This window comes from Delphinus delphis, chromosome 7 (assembly GCF_949987515.2).
Source record: "Delphinus delphis chromosome 7, mDelDel1.2, whole genome shotgun sequence".
Taxonomy (NCBI): Eukaryota; Metazoa; Chordata; class Mammalia; order Artiodactyla; family Delphinidae; genus Delphinus; species Delphinus delphis.
The window spans coordinates 22,490,829-22,509,733 of record NC_082689.1 but is presented as its reverse complement, the minus strand read 5'-3'; the positions used below and the strand labels follow the sequence as shown (position 1 = coordinate 22,509,733).

The window sequence follows — 18,905 nt, the reverse complement described above, 5'->3', positions numbered from 1 at the left end:
AAAAGTTTTAAACAATGTTCTGCATCCAAAAGACACTAATAATTCCAGAGTCTGTGAATTGGACAGAGCCTGAAAGATCAATTCATCCATTTTCCTCATTTTACATATGAGGACACCGGCGTCCCAGGAAAGTTACACAAATTGCTCTCCTCAGGTAGTAACTATGTGAAACAATGTTAAGCTTCTAATCCCTAGGATCTGACCTTGTCTTTAACACTGCCCACCTGACTCACTCCCCCTCTATTCTACATACTTTTTAGCATATTTTTATTTGCTATAATCCTCTACCCGGCTCACCTATAAAAATCTCTCCAAGCCCCAATTCAAAAGTCCAGGAATCTTTTCTCCACTGATCCCACCCAAGTACTCTTCTCTGCATCCCCTTGGCCTTCATCCTAATTTACCCTGAACTGTGTGTACACTTCATCCCTTATAACTAAGGATAGCGCCTTAAGGGTAGAAAGCCTCACTGCATCACCACTTACCCAACTTCCAGTGCCTCAGGGATTGTTTCCTAACAATGAAGGGAGTAATCGTTCCGTCAAAGGATGAATGGCCTATAAGAATGCCTCTCAACATTCCAAACTAATGAAGAAAGGCAAAGGCTAATGCTGGAGTCAGGGAATCTACCCTTTATTTTACAAGCATTCATATAGCACTTAGAACATAACACACACTGCTCTGAGTACCTTACAAATTAACTCATTTAATTCCCCTAACAAACTTAAAAAGTAGAAACTACTACTAACTCATCGGCAGGTCAAGAAAAGGAAGCATACAAAGATGAAATAATTTGTCCAAAATCACTGAGCCAGGATTTGATGCCAGGGTCCAAAATCCATTCTCTTAACCACTAAGCTATGCAGCCTCAAAATAGAAGAGAAAACAATCTCAATCACCTTTACTAAAACGACAAGAGATAATTTAGAAAATTAAAATCACCTATCTTAAAAATCACAAGACTGTTTTTTGACTTTTTACTAAAAGTTGATTAAAAAATCACTAGAGGGCTTCCCTGGTGGTGCAGTGGTTGAGAGTCCGCCTGCCAATGCAGGGGACACGGGTTCGTGCCCCGGTCCGGGAAGATCCCACATGCCGCGGAGCGGCTGGGCCCGTGAGCCATGGCCGCTGAGCCTGTGCGTCCGGAGCCTGTGCTCCGCAACAGGAGAGGCCCGTGTACCACAAAAAAAAAAAAAAAAAAAAGAAAAGAAAAAAATCACTAGAACAACAAGGTCCTATAGTATAGCACAGAGAATATTCAATATCCTGTAATAAACCATAATGGAAAACAACATAAGAAAATGTACATATATGTATAACTGAATCACTTTGCTGTACACCAGAAGCTAACACAACATTGTAAATCAACTACAATTTTAAAAGTCACTAGAGGACTTCCCTAGTGGTGCAGTGGTTAAGAATCCGCCTGCCAATGCAGGGGACACGGGTCTGATCCCTGGTCCAGAAGATTCCACATGCCACGGAGCAACTAAGCCCGTGCGCCACAACTGCTGAGCCTGCGCGCCTAGAGCCCATGCTCTGCAACAAAAGAGGCCACTGCAATGAGAAGCCCGTGCGCCACAAGGAAGAGTAGCCCCCGCTCACCACAACTAGAGAAAGCCCACACGCAGCAAGGAGGACCCAATGCAGCCAAAAATAAATAAATAAATAAAAGGAAAATAATAATAAAAAATAAATAAAAGTCACCAGAACTCCGAATTAAAATTGTGGTAGATGATAAACCCCAGCCCCCACCAAAAAACAGATCAAGAGGTATCTAGTTATTTAAATTCCCAAAACAGTGTCATAAGACACCTGGGCTTTTTCACTACAGCTCCCATTTCCTGCTTCCTTTAGGAACCCATTATTCTCATGCTTCCTGTCTCATTTTCCCAAATCTTTAAATAGCTTCTATCTGGTTGAGAGGCTTGGACCTAACACATATGTCACATCTGGCCTCTTGAACAATTTCATCAGCTTCACCCTGGAGTCATACTTATGTTAAAGGTGAAGAAAAGATGCTCTGTAATGTAGCCAATCCACCCTCACTCACAAGTAATGCTTGCCGCAAAACAGATCCAATATGCTACACAGGACAGGTGACAGCTGGGAGCACGAGATGGATGACAGCTGCAAGCTGAATGTGAGGGTAATTGGGGTAATCACTAGCCCACTGGGTAAAACTTTGAAGCTCTGTAAAAAGGACAGACACACCGACACACAATTTCAAATAATATGACACTGTTTTGAATGATGGGTAGCAAAAGCAAGAAGCAGGCCATCCTGAGTTGCTCCTTTGGAGTCATGATGTCAGGCAGCTACTAGGCAAAGCACAGGAGGGAAGAATGCGTTGGTTTTTTCCTATGCTTTACTCACTACAGACAGTGCCAAACGTGCAGTGACAGGGAGAGGAACACTAATCATTTCTAAACACTAAACCCCATGTGACATTAAATTTTACACCAAAAAGGATTTTTAACCTTAAGATGTTTTACCTGTTAAAACAGTTTTGCAAACTACTGTCTATGCACCAAATCAAGCCAGTAGCCTGTTTTTGTAAAGCCCTTGAGGTAAGAATTATTTTTTTATGTTTTTAAGGGTTGTAAAAAAAAAAAAGAACAGACACTGTTTGTGACAGCAAAGCCTAAAATATATACTATATGACCCTTAACAGAGAAAGTTTGCAGAGCCCTATGTTAAAATATGCACCAAAAGAAACAGCTGAGATTTAGTTAATCCATCAGTGGTTCGTATATTAATTTTTTTTTTTTTTAAATCACTGGAGGGGATTCCCTGGCAGGCCAATAGTTAGGACTCCTCGCATTCACTGCCAAGGGCCCGGATTCAATCCCTGGTTGGGGGACTAAGATCCCACAAGCCGCATGGCGAGCTGCGGACCAAAAAAAAAAAAATGTTTTTTCATGAATAAACAAATCACTGGAGTTCAGTATCATTAACCATCCACGACGGGTTGTATTAAAAGTCTGGACCTAGTTACTGATGTCTACTTTCAGTCTTTTGGCTCCTACTGTCTGCTCACTTCAGTTAGAAACTGGAAAAATACTGGTAGGGGATAAAAGTGAAACTGGCTTTATTAGATTTCAGGACAACCTATAGATTATTCCTCTTTTATTCCTCTTTTGTCTCCCCCAAACCATTCAGCAAGCAGACTGTATTTTTGTATTTTCATAAAACACCTGCTGTTAATCACTTATTCTATAACAATCACCACATTCACCACTTTACATGTATAATTTCATTTAGTTTCTTCCCTCCCATAGAATGTTAGCTTCATAAGGGTTGGGGTTTCTGTCTGCTTTGCTTACTAATGAATCTCCAATGCCTAGAGTAGTCTGGCACTTGGTAGGTGTTCAATAATATATTTTTTTATTATTAATGAATCCTCACAGGAGGATGAGCTGAGCACCATCGTCACTCAGATAAGGAAACTGAGGCACAGAGATGTTGAATGACTAGGGCCATTCAGCAGTATCAAAGCTGGAACCTGACCCCAGCAGTCTGACTCTACGGTCCGAGTGAGGCATCACGCTGCCGCCCTAGTGCCTTCCGTACAGAAATGTGCCATCTGAATGTCTAACTTTCGTTGACTTATGAAGGTGTGACTACAATTGCTTATAGCAACCAGCAGAGCCAGTTTTAAATTTTTTAGTCTCTGATGGATGACCCTTGTGCTATGGGAAAACACACACAACATCAGAATGTCTTCATGTACAAAAGTACCACTTTTCTAAGGAGGGTAATGATGTCATTTTGTCACAAGGTTTAAAGATTTTGTAAAACAAAATATAAGTGCGAAACTCTGACAGTTACGTCCTTTCCATTTTTAAAGAAAGAGTTGCTATGTTACTTATGCTTTACGTACAACAAAGTTCTGCAAGTTGGACATCAGAGGGGGAAAAAAAAAGTCAAAACAAAGTCCCAAAAAAGAAATAGGGTAGAACAGCTACAAGCAGAGAGAAAACCTGCCAGAGTGATACGGATGCAGAAATACTGAGCTGTGCACACAGCAGGCGCTCAATAAACGCTTTTGGAAGAAATGAAAAGTGAGATAAGCCCTTCTTGGGTTTTATAAACCTTCTTTATTTCTATACTAGGAGGAGCCACAGGAAAAGAAGAAGCAAGGAGTACCAGTCAAGAAAGTGATGTCTTCAGATGGAATGAAAACTTTGAACTTAAAGGATTCCCATGGTATAACAGCAGGAAGGAAAATAAGCAAAAATAATAAACAGCATCTCTTAAGAGCTGGAACCCCAAGCCATACAGTCTTTGATCAAACCAAGGAAATGTGATATTGAAAGAGAAATTGGCGATGTCCATCACCCGGCCATCTTCAATCTACCCCTCAAAAAAGTCCCCAAAACTCTCCTCCCTCCCCAAACAAGGCTGCGACGGAGAAAAGGTCAACGGGGCCAGCTCAGCAAACGGTGACAGCTGCTTCTAATTTAGTGGGCCTCTTCAAACCTAACAGCCCTCGGCCTAAGGTTCTGGTATTACCCTGGTCACAAGAATCACGGGCCCGGTAAACAGTGCAGATGCCTCAGCACTACAGATTCAAACTCTGGAGGCGGGAACAGAGATCCGCATCTTTAGCCACGCCTCTAGACTCTCAGGCCCGCTAAAGTTTGAAAACTACCATCTTAGTTGGGTTTGGTGCAAGAAAGGCTAGAAAGCCGCCCAGAAAGGGTTGAATGGGGGCCCGGAGTGGGGATAAATAACACCAGATCCCTGGTACTAACTCTGCTCGGCGGCCCAACTGCTGGGGGGAGGTGGGGAGACGGGAATGAACGGAGGAAACCGGAGGTTTGAAAAGACGCCTGCCCCCCGCCGAGGCCCTCCCGGCAGCCCCCTCGAGGGTCGGTCTTTACCAACGCGAGCAGCGCAGCAGCTTCTCCAGCCGGTAGAGCGCGGCGCGGCTGTGGGCCCAGGCGCCGCGACCAGCCGGCTCCATGGCGGGCGCAGGATGAGGCTCGTTCCCGGAGCGGACCCTCGGCTGCCTGTTCCCCTGCATCGCCCCGCCCTCGCGGAGAAGCCTCCTGGGAGAGCGGGAGGCTGGGCGAACTCGGGCAACCACCCAGACAGCGCAAGCCTGCGACCTGACAGCCGACCCCCTGCCCCAGCTGTTCCCACTTCTGTGCCGGCGGGACGCCTAGGGCACCAGGAGCGCGGGGTGGGCGGGGCATGGCCAAAACGCGCCAAAAGTCCCGGCGCGCGGGACGGGGGGCGGGGCCTCGGCGAGGGGCGGGGCGCGGCCTTGGTAGGACTCCTGCTGTCGTTGGGAAAGGGGGCGGGGCCACAGGCTGCCCTGAGGCGTAAAGGCAAGAAAGCTAGCAAGTCCTTGCTTTCCCATAGTGAGGATTCTAGGGACCCTTAGCCGAATTTAATCAATGGAAAGTCACAAACCGAGAAACTTTTTAGTTGAGCATGGTCTGTGCTGTTTCGACTACTGCTGAGCTTGGAAACGCTTTGCTTGTAACACTGACACTCTTTTAATTCCTAAGAAGGTAACTTTCTTTTCTCTCCCCACCCCCACCCCCGGCTTTTCATTGATGGCCATATATACAGATAAACCTACTACGCACCCCTTCACCCTCCCCATCCAGTCCGCTGCCAAACCCTTGCATTTTTTTCCCCTTACTCTCAAATCTTCCCACTTCTGTCTTCACAACAGGCCCAGTTGTATCATTTTCACCTGGAGTGTTCCCATAGCCTTCTAGCTGATAACCCGGTGTCCACCCAAGTCCCGCTCAGTCTTTAAGCTACACGGCAGCCATCTAAAACATTTCCAAATAAACACGTGGTTAGTAGACGCAGAACGAGTAAAACTAAATACGGTCTTATAGGGTGTTCTACCTGACCTATGATAACATATGAAATTAACCAAATATATATAAATATATATATTTAACCTCACAGGTAGCCAAGAAGTTAATCCTTGATTTTTTTAAGCCATTGCTTACCCTTTGCAGAGAAATCAAACTCTAGAGAACTTAAAATGTTAAATGAACTTGGAGAGATGCTATGGTGTATAATGGAGTTAGTTGGAGACCTCAGGAGCAGGGAAGTCCTACTTCTAATCCCACTTCCTCCACTGAATAATTGTGTGATTTAAGTCAAGCCTTAAGTTCTCTGAGCATTTGTTTCCTTATCTGCAAAACGGGGATAATAGTATTTATCCTGTAGATTTCTGGGATTACAGTACATGTAAAAGCACCTACATCATAAGTACTCAAAACTAATGTGAAGATGATCAGTACTGTGAATGCTTTACTTACCACAGCATGACACTGAATATTTTTATCAGATGCTTTTTTTTATTAGGGCATAATTTAACTGTGATCAGAGTAAATGAAAATTTCAGATTTTGGTCAAATGCTTTGAGGACCAAACAATTGTTACTGGCCTGTTCCTACAGTGCTATTAAATGAATTATGATGCAGGTGCAATGACTTCTTTCTCCTATGAGTTTCCTCTTCCTTCTACCACTGCTCCATTACCTCTCCCCAAACTCACAAAATTCTTGGCAGCTGTTTCATGGTGGCCATAGTACACGTCAAGAGAATAAGCAAGCTTACTCTTCCATCTGCCACTTCCCCTTCCATTTGCTTCCTCCCAGCCCTGCAGTGCTACAGCTCAGGTGACTGATGCTTAGCTTTTAGTGGAGATGGGATATGTGGGGGGGGGGGGGGGGTTCTGCTTTTATTTATTTATTTGTGTGTGTGTGGTACGCGGGCCTCTCACTGTTGTGGCCTCTCCCGTTGCGGAGCACAGGCTCCGGACGCGCAGGCTCAGCGGCCATGGCTCACGGGCCCAGCCGCTCCGCGGCATGTGGGACCTTCCCGGACCGGGGCACGAACCCGTGTCCCCTGCATCGGCTGGCGGACTCTCAACCACTGTGCCACCAGGGAAGCCCGGAATATGTGTTTTTGAACCAACTCTTCCTCTCAGGCCTGGATCCTGAATTTCAAGAGCCAGTTCTTTCTCCCATGTCCATTATGTGTGCAGGTGGAAGACGGGTGACCTACCCAGGATGAGGTACACCAACAGTGTGTGAAATCCTGAAATTCTGTTCCCAGAAAAAACTTCCCCAGGCAAATGCAGTCCAGCTATAGGGTCCTTGGTAAAGCCTTAGCTTAGGGCATTAACAGTATCCCCTCTCCACTTTAAAAAGGGATAAATGGTATCTTATTTCCCTTTCCGTTTCCCTGCAAGGACCCCCTGAGTCCATCAAGTTTAGGTTTGTTGCTCCATTTCACTCCTAGTCTATCCTCCTCTCCTTCCAGTTAAGCAGTATTCCCCAGAACCTTAGAACCTTCAACCCTTCCAAAATTATTCATCCTACCCCAGTGTAACTCTCCAGTCCCAGGGGGGATTCTGAGGCATACAAATTCGCTTGCTTTAGCCCATTTACCCATTCTCTTTCCATGCCCTGCCCCACATCACTTTGATTACCATCTGTAATTCTACTGTACTCCAAAGGCATCTCCAGCCTGGATCTCTTTCGCAATCTTCAGGCTCAATATAACAGTTCGTTGAAAACAGTCTAAATGCTAATTTTTTTCTTCTGTTGTGTTGTGAAGTATTTTACAAGTAGTAAATCTTACTCATATTCACTTGGATAAACATATATAACAAGTAAAATGGGACAAGCGTAACACCCAGACTCTCAGCCCGTGGAATGTGAAGCTATCTCACAAATTCAGCACGTACACTAATTCTTCTCTGGCTTTGAATTATGGTGTCATGCAGTGAAATCGACCACCTCAATTCTTTTGAGTGCACTCTCTGACAGATATAAATTTTGTTTGCAAGAACCTCTATGAAACCTAGAGTTACCCCCAGAAAATGCAGTTTGAAAACAATTGATAAAGAACAATTGAATGTGGTAATTGATGGAGTGGAACAAACCTCCCCAGCATCTAGGAGTGTGGTGTCTGCTCTCTGCATTTGACTGAGCTAGACTTCCTACGTGAAAATGCCATTAACCTAAGTTAAAGTCATAAGCTCTGTGCCATTTTTTCTGGAATCCAATGTGGCATAATGATTAAGTGCCATAGAGCTCTGGAGTCAAGCAGAACTGGGTTATAAACCGACCCCTGCCATTTCCTAGAATTGAGCCCATGGGCCCATTGTTTAACCTATCTTGGAACTTAGTTTCATCTTTTGTAAATGTCAGATTAATGTGTATCATCTCTCACAGGGTTGCTGTGAGAAAGGAATTACAAACTATGAAACTGTTCTAAACCAGGAATGCAGCACAAGCAATGCAAATCCCTTCACAATGGACTGTCCTGAACTTTAATACATATATTGAAGCTTAAGTCACAGCGCACAACACATTTTCCCATCTTTAGAACTGGTTTTAGCATTGTTGAGTTGCACTAAGCCAGTTATGCTTGCTTTAAAATTCTCTTACGAAAGAGTACATCTTCTGAGCTAGAGGGAGCCACTCAATTCCGCGACTATGGAACAGAGATACTTGCCGTAGCAATTCCTTTGCAAATATGGTGCAATAACTCTGACAGGAAGCTTGAATTTTGCTTAATGACCATAATCTCTCTTAGTATCATCGCAAATGAAGTTATCTACTGAATTCCTAACACCATCCTTGGCATGGTGTTAGGGCCCGTTAACGAAAATCCTTATAGTTTTGTTCAGTTAACTTGGAGATCTGTTATTCATTTTGTTCTTCCTTTAAGAGCAAGGAAACCTCAACAATTAAAAACAGTAATTTTGCCCTATGTACTATAGACAGCTTATATGAAGCAAACAAAACAGTATGGCCAAAACTAATCAGTACCGACCACCCACAGACGCCACATGACGAATGTGGACCCCTACTTGGGCAGTACAGTTGTACGTACATGTATTGATCAAGTTAGTGGTTACAGTCTCTCTGGATTGCACATATAGACACAGTCTCAATGTCATGCAGACCTTGGCATTTACTGAAAAATTACCTAAGTCACTAGAAGCATCTAGATATTTTGAAATGGTTTTGAAAGGATGTTAACCCCATTCTTGTGGGCACCTGCCAAATTTCTGTTACAGAATCAGAAGTATGTAGTCTAAGGACATAGATATATTATTATGTCCCTTCAGCAATGGTTTTAAAGGTTTTGATGTCTTCTGTATTTCCTGATCATTTATCAAATTCAGTCTGACACAGATATTTCACACGTCATTGTTTTTGGTTCAACAGACTTCAGAGTTCAGCTCATTCCACTGCCTTTTATTGCTTGCTGTTTTTAAGGAGAGATCTCAGTAGAAACCCCCTTTTTCTGTACAGTGTAATTACTGAAGCACATAAAGTGGTTATAGCAGGAATTTATCACTTTCAGGTGGAAATATTCGCAGCCAAATAAAAGATAAGAGTAGGAACGCCAGAAGCAATTTATAACAGGCTCACTGACATTTTGTGTTGAGAAGCTCTACCACCGAATAAGTATTAAGTCATAAATCTCTGTAAATGTGATTAAAGCCAGCAAGTTATTCTTTGATGGGACACCATAATGAAAGAATGTTGTGATGCAAAGCAGGAAGATTCTGTTGACAAAAATCACCAAAAACAGCTGTATGTAAAATTTACAAACTGCTTGTTTTAAATTCTGTTGAATTCCAGCAGCTGTTTGTTTGCACATAAAATGTTCATTTAGGAAATGAGCATTGACCCTAGTTTGGGTTCCATTGTGTTTCAAAATTTTGTAATCAGTGCAATCAAAATTCATACAATAATTTAAATTTCTTTCCAAGGACATATAAGAGGTAACCAGTATATTTAAGTATGCCTTGGACACATTATACATTCGATAAATAGGGAAATGAGTGAATGACTGTATACCATTGTTCCCGAAAGCAATGGCCAGTTACCAAGTGCATTTCAGCTTTATTTTTTTTTTCCATTCACATATACTGTTTTGGAAATTATGCTTTGTTCATATTAGATTCATTTTGCTAGTATTAATAATAACCCTTAATAGGCCTTTAGAAATACATTTTGGAGTTTAGAATATTGAATTAAAATTTAGTTACTGTTGTAAAGTCACTCTCTGTGACAGAAAGTTTATTAAATCTCTCCTCAGTATTTTTACATTGCCTTCATTTAGTTGCTTTTCTCGCTATCTCAAAAGATAGCTTATATATTTTTTCATCTGTGAAGTAGGGATAATAGAAAATACCTCATTGTTGTTGAATGGATAAAATAAGCTAATAACCTTAGCAAAGTCCTTGACACACAGTAAGTTCTTAATAAATTCTGTCACTTATCACTCTATAAAAACTCTAGGTTCAAGAATAATAAAATGGGGCTTTCCTGGTGGTGCAGTGGTTAAGAATCTGCTTGCTAATGCAGGGGACACGGGTTCGAGCCCTGGTCCAGGAAGATCCCACATGCCGTGGAGCAACTCAGCCCGTGCGCCACAACTACTGAGCCTGTGCTCTAGAGCCTGCGATCCGCAACTACTGAGCCCGTGAGCCACAACTACTGAAGCCCGCGCGCCTAGAGCTCGTGCTCCACAACAAGAGAAGCCACTGCAGTGAGAAGCCTGCACGCTGCAACGAAGAGTAGCCCCCGCTCACCACAACTAGAGAAAGCCCACGTGCAGCAATGAAGACCCAACACAGCCAAAAATAAATAAATAAACTAAATTTAAAAAAAAAGAATAATAAAATGATAAGAAATTTATTCTTAGATAATAAGAACAATATCCTCTTGGATAGTCAGGTAGATTGCAATCCAGTATATTTCAACTTTTAAAAATATCTGTTACCCCCAGCCTCAAAATAATATATATATATATATAAATTGCATATATATATGTGCAATTTTTAGGTGTTAATTGGGAGATTGGGAAGTTACTTCAATGAATAAACCTTATCTTAAAACTAACTATAACAACACTTTGCATTGTTAAGCCAGACATACACAATGATAGTCTTTCCTTTAGATGAATTAATCAAATCACTGAGAAAAATATACAGTCGTTCCTCAGAATGGGACAGGGGTCAGGGGGGTAGGGAGGGGGTGTTGGTTCCATGACCTATCACGATACCAAAATCCAAGGTTGCTCAAGTCCCATGTAAGCCCTCTGTATCCGGGGTTCCATATCCAAGGGTTAAACCAACCTTAGATCATGTATTAAGTTTGGGATCCACGGTTGGTTGGATCCGTGGATGCCAAAACTACAGATATGGAGGGCCTACTGTGTTTATTGAAAAAAGTCCACGTATAAGTGGACCTGTGAAGTTCAAACCCCTGTTGTTCATGGGTCAACTGTATCCGTTGGTTTTAAATTTCCACGAAGAGTCTATATAATTTAGACTTACCATATAATCCTATCAACCACCTGAAAGTAAAGAGGTCCTTATCTATCCAATTGACAGAAGGGGGAAAGGGGCTTCAGGTTGTTGAGTAACCATCCCAAGGACACGCAGGTTATAAGCGGCAGAGTAGGGAAAATCGATTCAGGTCTGCCTGACTTCAAAGCCCAGGTTTTAAGCACCTGCATAACCTAGTTTTAATTAACTTCCAAGGACTTTAAGTCCAAGTCAGTTTAAACATGAGGGTGTGTACTGATTTTCAGCACAATTATGCATTGTACGATTATAGAAGAAGTTTAACTTATAGTCTTTCCCCTCAGAGAATTTACTGTCTACAGACAAGATTAATATAAGAAACAATACAAATAATATGATATGAGACAGGTTATAATTAAGTGTTCAGTTATGTGGTGCACATGTAAGTATCACAAAAGGTCAGGGAAGAGAATGCTTAAAATTGCTTACAGGGTCCTGTTCGTCCAGTGGTTAGGACTCAGCGCTTTCACTGCTGTGGCCCAGGTTTGATCCCTGGTCGTCAGGGAACTAAGACTCTGCAAGCCTTGTGGCCTGGCCAAAAAAAAAAAAAAAAAAAAAATTGCTTACAGAAGACTGGGGAGGACTTCCCTGGTGGCACAGTGGTTAAGAATCCACCTGCCAATGCAGGGACACAGTTTTGAGCCCTGGTACGGGAAGATCCCACATGCCGTGAAGCAACTAAGCCTGCGTGCCACAACTACTGAGCCTGCGCTCTAGAGCCCACGAGCCACAACTACTGAGCCTGCGTGCTTCAACTACTGAAGCCCACATGCCTAGAGCCTGTGCTCTGCAACAAGACAAGCCACCACAATGAGAAGCCTGCGCAGTTTGACTAGAGCAAAGACATTGAACTGAAGCGTAGGTCAGAAATGGTCAGATAACAGCAATTTCATCTGGCTCAACCTAATGCATATTGGATAGTAGTGATTACATATAGTACATAGCTGAATGCAATAAGGAACTTCTGGAATTTGGGGAGGAATTAGTGAAAAGTCACCTTCTTGAGAGGGAAGCTAGCAGGAATCAACAAATAATGGTTGAGATTATTATTTGCTCATTTATGCATTGTAAGAGAGATTTGGAAATAGGTTGCTTAGAGATTCAAAGAAAAGCCCCAATCCAATCAAAGCAAATAGAGTAAAATTAAAGGACTGAATTTTTTTTTAAACTTGCCCTTTCAGGGCAACTTGAGCCTGAGAATAAAAATTGTCACATTATTAATAATAACAATCTACATTTATATAGTTTTGGCATCTACCAGTGATGTGTGCTAGCTGGTTTGTACAGGCTCATAAGAGCCAACCTTATATTTGTAGGAATTTTACTAGCTATTTGTTAAACATAGCCATTATTAAAAACCATATTGTGTAAACTTAGAATTAAATAATTTCTTAAAACAAAAGTAATAAATATTTAAAACTCATCACTTCCTAAATGTTTTACTACATTTTTTTTATTATCTAACCTCTTAATGTGAATTACATTTTTTAAAAATGTCTATGATGGACATGCCATGGTATATAATGGTATGTCCTTGCACATTCTTGCCAACTCCACATTCAGTAACATGACCTTGGTAGCTTGAAATCTATGTTAATAATACAGATTAATATGTCATATCTATAGCTCTTGTATCGTGAATAGGTACAAAAAATTGATGATTTATTTTTCCAGTATTCAAAATTGACTGAGCAAACAATTCACTCACATCACTGACAAACAAGTTTCACTTTTATCTTACTCATGAATTGAACACAAATATCAGTGAACGTGTGTGGGAATTACTCTCAGAAAGCCAGTTGTTCAACACTTACCCGTACACCAGAGCATCTTCCTGCTGTGTTGGATCTGGTGTCTCCCCCGCACCACCACCCCACCCCCCCCGCCCCCACCCCCCACCCCCCGCCTCCCCGCCCAGTGGAAGTCTTCAGGCTATATTTCATGTTTACTCACAAACACAGTGCTATTGGCTACAGTATTGGCATCTAGATTTTCCCTCTTCCTAGGCTTTGATTCTGAGCCTTGCAGTGACTTCTGCTGCCTCAGCTCAGAAACCTGATATGCTCTGAGATGGTGAGATTCTTACTCCTTTGGACTCCACAACCCCTCCAGCTCAAAATCGTCTCTAGCTGCTGCCTTTGAAAGGTACTCTGGGTCAACACTGCTTTATTAGAATAGGGAGATTTCCTTTTCCCCAATCTTGTACCTACTCTGTACTAATTACGTTGCCTAGTGCCTTCAGTATCTCCCAAAAAGAATGTATGAAGTTGACGCTTCTGGTTTTGCTGTGCTTTTATGTTCACATCGCATGCCTGTGAGGGCATGAGTTTGGATGCCCTCCAGGCATCCAAAGTGGAGGAAGTGGAGGAACACTTCCTACCGTGTTTTACCTTCTCTGTGTGTTCCTGGCGGGTATCACTAGCTAATACATTATATATTTAACTTATATTGATCTAATTTAGTATCTGTGTTTCCTCATGGAATGTAAGCTCCAGGAAAGCAGGGATTTTTGTCTACTCATTGTTATAACCCCAGCACACAGAACCGCACCAGGAGCTTAGTAGGCATTTACATGAATGAGTGAGTGAATGAATGAGGACAAAGTGACAGATATGCTGTAGTCAGAATCAGCTTGGCCCTTTGATCCTGGGGGCATTATTTCTGGACCAAACTTGCTCTACTTTCTCTTTAATTAAGATAAGTTTGTTGTTGTTGTTGTTTTCTCTAGACCTTCCTAAATCATTCGTGCCCTCCAAGTTCTCTAAAGATGATTCAATTCTCCTTAGTGGGTGTTGCTTAGATTCCGCTCCCCACACCATTCCCTAGTCATACATGAAGCCATAAGTGGAACGTTATAATGTAATCTAACTGAATGAAGAGAAATAAAACCTATGAGCATGTTAAATCAGAATGTTAAAAAAAAAGCCTTTTCTTAATGGTTCAGATCGGAATTTCTTTTGTGAGATGGTTTGGGAAAATTCTTGATAAGGTTCTTGGCTAAAAGGGATATTAGCAAAAGCCAAAGCAGCAATAGGCAGTGTTTAAACTACTTTCCACGGACAAGAGAAATTAGGTTTGGGGCTTGGGAAGGAGGAAGGGGAAGAGAGGGAGAGGGACAGAAGGAGGAAGCAACAAGATCGTCACGAGATGGGAACTGCAACTAGAAAAGGCAGCCAGTGAAGGGTCCCAGGAGTTGCGTGACTGAGAACCTTAAGAACAAGTCCTAAATTATGGAACTCTTTCAGCTGGATATAGGATTACTGTGGAAACGAACCGGAAATCTATGGATTTATGGGGCCTGGCTCCCTGGAAAATGCTATGGATGTTTTCTGTGTACACTGAGTGTAGAGGTGATAATATTTCATGTCTGAACAGGTAGGTCTCTTGTGCAAGTGAACTGGCTGAACACATTATTACTTACAGATCAGAATCAGAACACATCATCATGCGGCCAAAAAAAAAGGTAGGAGCTGGCTGGCAATCCAGGACCTTGAAATGATGAGGAAAGTATGAAATTGTTAGCAAAGATGGTGAGAGCTCAGATTTGCACCAGTCTGGTTTGAAATCTAATCTTTTGTTTTATCTCAGTAGGGCTGGGTAAGAAGCTTCAGGTTTTGTTTTTTTTTTTTTTTTAAATATCAGATACTTCCTGCCCCCAAGGGGAAACGGTTTGCTACCAGAACAAGATGGACAAAGGTCGTGGTGCTGGAAGATGTTTCAGGCTTTTATCGTCTCACTCAAAACTGTCCAAACAGCCCAGCAAATGAAGGCTTATCCTGCCAAAGGCAAGAAACGACAGTCCGTGTGGGTAAAATATATTACCTGAAATTTTTTCTGATCATATTATCTTCTCAATAGAGTTCTATTTTCACACTCGGTGACTTGATGTCAAAGATTTTCACGTCTTTCTGGCTTATTACTTTAGGCGAATGTGGATGCTGTGATAGCAGTAATTATCAAAATCCAGAAAGAACAGGAAAAGGAAAAAAGACCCTTTGTTTTCCAGCTCTTTTTAATGGTTAAGAGTATTTAAAACTAAAAGGAGAAATATACTTTAAAAGTATACATATTTTTAAGAGAATTCATGAGCATCTCTTGGGGGCGGAGCAGGCAGGAAAAAGCAGGAGAGGTGGGAGAACAACTAATGAATAAGCAAAACAAAGACAGGACATTGTTCTTGAAACTATAAGATACATGGTCAAGCCCTGGCCCTGTCATTTGCTAATTTTTTTCCCTAAGCCATTTAATGCATTCTTCCAATTATCTCATGATCAGATGGTTCTTGAGTGCTTACATACCAGTCACTATCTTAGGTGTTGGAAGCCCAACCTGATCCCCTCATCACAGAGTTTACGATCTCTGCTTCCCTTTTATTAACTCTACAATGGGAAAAATAATAATTGCCTTCTCATAGTGTTTCTGTGACGATCAAATGAGAATACCTTACGTAAAAGCAGTTTGTAAACTATACACGTGAATGATTATCATTATATTTCTCTTTATCCAAACTCAAAATAAGAGGTACTCAGCCAACCCTATATTTGTTAAAATTAAAACAAATTTTTTAAACTTCAATCGTCGGTGCACAATGGCCCCTGCCGAAATAACTACCTTCTTTTAAAAAAGTCTATCAAGATTTTGTGCAACTCCCATTATGATCAATAGACAATGTGGCTTGCTTTGAAATGTCTCCTCTTCATTTCATTTCTAAGTAGGAATTAAATTTCTTTTCTTGAATTATAGGGTGCCAGAATAAATGATTGAAGCATTGGGGGAGAATCACAAAATCGCACTCATTCTGTTCTGATATTTGAACCACAGCCAAAAAAATCAATATCCTATAATTTGAATAGAGATATCCTCAGACTTAGGTAGTATTTAATTACACAACATTAGTACAACATAGTTTAAAAAAAAAAATCTAAAGATCATTTTTTAAAATACTGAATTAAAGTAACAATTTAATCTGCTTACTCAGGGAATAGATTTAATATCAAATCAAACAGAACCACAGCCCCACATCCTCTCTTATTCTCATTCATGTGCTATATCTCTTTAAATAAAATTACAGCACTAACATGGTCACAGGTCGAGCAATCTTGACAAGCTCAGCTCTGCTTAAGTGTGTTATAATTATTCAAAAATTGTTAAGTATTACTTGAAATGAGTATTTCTTGTATTTTAAGTATTACTTGCTGACAAGCATACCAGTTTTGAAATAGTGGTAATACCTATTTTCAACAGTATTTGATCCATTGATCTCCTAAATAAAGATGCCACTAACTTTTGAAAATAAAGGTTACCATAAGACAATAAAATAAATACATCACCTTCTTTCCTACAAACTGAACTATGTTTGTAGCCTTTGTCAATAAATCAATATGTGTATTCATTTCTCTGTTGTGCTTTACTTAAATTTACAACCAAGTAAACATAGAACAAACCACTACATAATACAACTAAGATCAAATGCATATAAATGTAATAGTACATACATACAAATATATTATTGTAGTAGGATATAAGATTAAACTTGACTCATTCTTAAATTCATAAGGTTAAAGAGTTGCAGACTCTAGAAATATAGGAAAGAGTTTTTTCTGCAATAAATTATTGCAGACAGTTGGACGTTCCAAAGCGCTAACAACTGGGCCCAACAAGCATAAAGAATAAACAGATCACTAAATTTGGTTTATGTGATGTTTAAGCATAAGCAATGCAGTTTTCGCCTTTATAAGGCAAATGTATTTTTTTTTTAACTAATAAAAAAAATTGTATTTACTTAGAAGCATTCAGAATGTCAACAAAACAGCTGCAACTTTTCTTTTTTTTTTTGCAATTACAGAGTGGTATTCAGTTAACAGAACAACAATTATTTCGTATAAGCTGCATCAGAGACAACTGAAGATGAAAAAACTACCATCCCCATATATAACTAATTTGTGCTATGCACCAACAAGAACCTGCTTTAAATTTCCATGCCAATTTACAACCCCCATACTGTACCAGGCAAGGTTAGTGGCTATTGAAAATACCACCAGGACAGGGCTATCTAAAGACACATTCCGTAGTGTGTTAACTATACAAAAAAAGACACTGTACAGTTTAAAAACAAATCTTACACAGCCTTACATTTCAATTTTTTTCTTTAAAAGGAGTGAGTTGTGTACAGGGGGGTTAAATGCTTTATAGACAAGAAAAAAAAAACTGCGCTAGAACCAACTTATTCATCATCATCATCTTCTTCTTCCTCTTCATCCTCTTCATCCTCCTCCTCCTCCTCATCCTCTTCATCTTCCTCATCTTCCTCCTCTTCCTTCTTTTTCTTGCTTTTTTCAGCCTTGACGACTCCCTTTTTTGCTGCATCAGGCTTCCCTTTAGCTCGGTATGCAGCAATATCCTTTTCGTACTTTTCCTTCAGTTTAGCAGCCTTCTTCTCATAAGGCTGCTTGTCATCTGCAGCAGTGTTATTCCACATCTCTCCCAGTTTCTTTGCAACATCACCAATGGATAGGCCAGGATGTTCTCCTTTGATTTTTGGACGATACTCAGAACAAAACAAGAAAAAGGCCGAAGGAGGCCTCTTGGGTGCATTGGGATCCTTGAACTTCTTTTTTGTCTCCCCTTTAGGAGGGATATAAGTTTTCATTTCTCTTTCATAACGGGCCTTGTCCGCCTTTGCCATGTCTTCAAACTTTCCTTTCTCTTTAGCAGACATGGTCTTCCACCTCTCTGAGCACTTCTTAGAAAACTCTGAGAAGTTGACAGAAGCATCTGGGTGCTTCTTCTTGTGCTCCTCCCGGCAAGTTTGCACAAAGAATGCATATGATGACATTTTGCCTCTCGGCTTCTTAGGATCTCCTTTGCCCATGCTTAATTATTTTTCCTCCGCGAGGCACAGAGTCGCCCAGTGCCCGTCCGGCTCTCACTTGCCCCGGCGCTGTCTCTATGGAGCTCAATGTACTGCAATGGCTGTGAGAGCGGGAGCCAGACGCAGCCTCCTCACTCTCTCCGCTCTGTCAAGGCAAATGTATTTTAAAATCAATTTGTAATGTGACAGAAAGACAATAAAATAGTTTCAGTAGTCGCATGATACACTGTGATGGTTTAGTTCTGTGCAAACATGAATCAAGACACCCATATCCTGTCAAGGCAACAAAGGACCTAACCTTGCTAAGAGAGAGCAATATGAATTCCAAACAATGCACTTCTTAAAGGAAACATTTAAGGAGAAAAAGGGCACCAAGTTCTTTGGAAGAGAAGTACAATCTTATTCCAAGTTGATTGTACTGCAGCCTCTGTATTGTAAAGTAGCTTCACTTGTTATCTTCTTCTTTGTATACTACTTAATACATAAAGTATATTTATTAAAATTCCTAATGAAAATTTGAATACAAATACAGTACTCATTATTTTACAAGGTTTGGCATGTTTTTTTAATATAGTAAAAGTTTAAAATATTCATGTTTGTGAAAATCAATATTTTCACTCACTGAAATGAAGTATAGGAAGAAAAACTTTACAATTGTGAA

General features: G+C 40.9%; 2 protein-coding genes across 2 annotated transcripts in view; both read right to left on the bottom strand.

The window, feature by feature from the left end:
- The window catches only part of BARD1 (BRCA1 associated RING domain 1), a 75,708-nt gene extending 70,679 nt beyond the window's left edge, over positions 1-5,029 (bottom strand). The window contains exon 1 of the mRNA XM_060015551.1: positions 4,887-5,029. Coding sequence (XP_059871534.1) covers positions 4,887-5,029 — 143 coding nt within the window. The remainder of the gene's footprint in view (positions 1-4,886) is intronic.
- Positions 5,030-17,120: 12,091 nt separating this feature from the next.
- Positions 17,121-18,386, bottom strand: LOC132428389 (high mobility group protein B1). The gene has a single exon (XM_060016161.1). It carries the CDS (start codon positions 18,242-18,244, stop codon positions 17,597-17,599), a length of 648 nt encoding a protein of 215 aa, XP_059872144.1. The 5' UTR covers positions 18,245-18,386; the 3' UTR covers positions 17,121-17,596.
- Between the last annotated feature and the right edge of the window lie 519 nt (positions 18,387-18,905).

Excerpts from the sequence above, each read along its gene's own strand:
- LOC132428389 (XM_060016161.1), bottom strand. The coding sequence starts at position 18,244 with ATGGGCAAAGGAGATCCTAAGAAGCCGAGAGGCAAAATGTCATCATAT.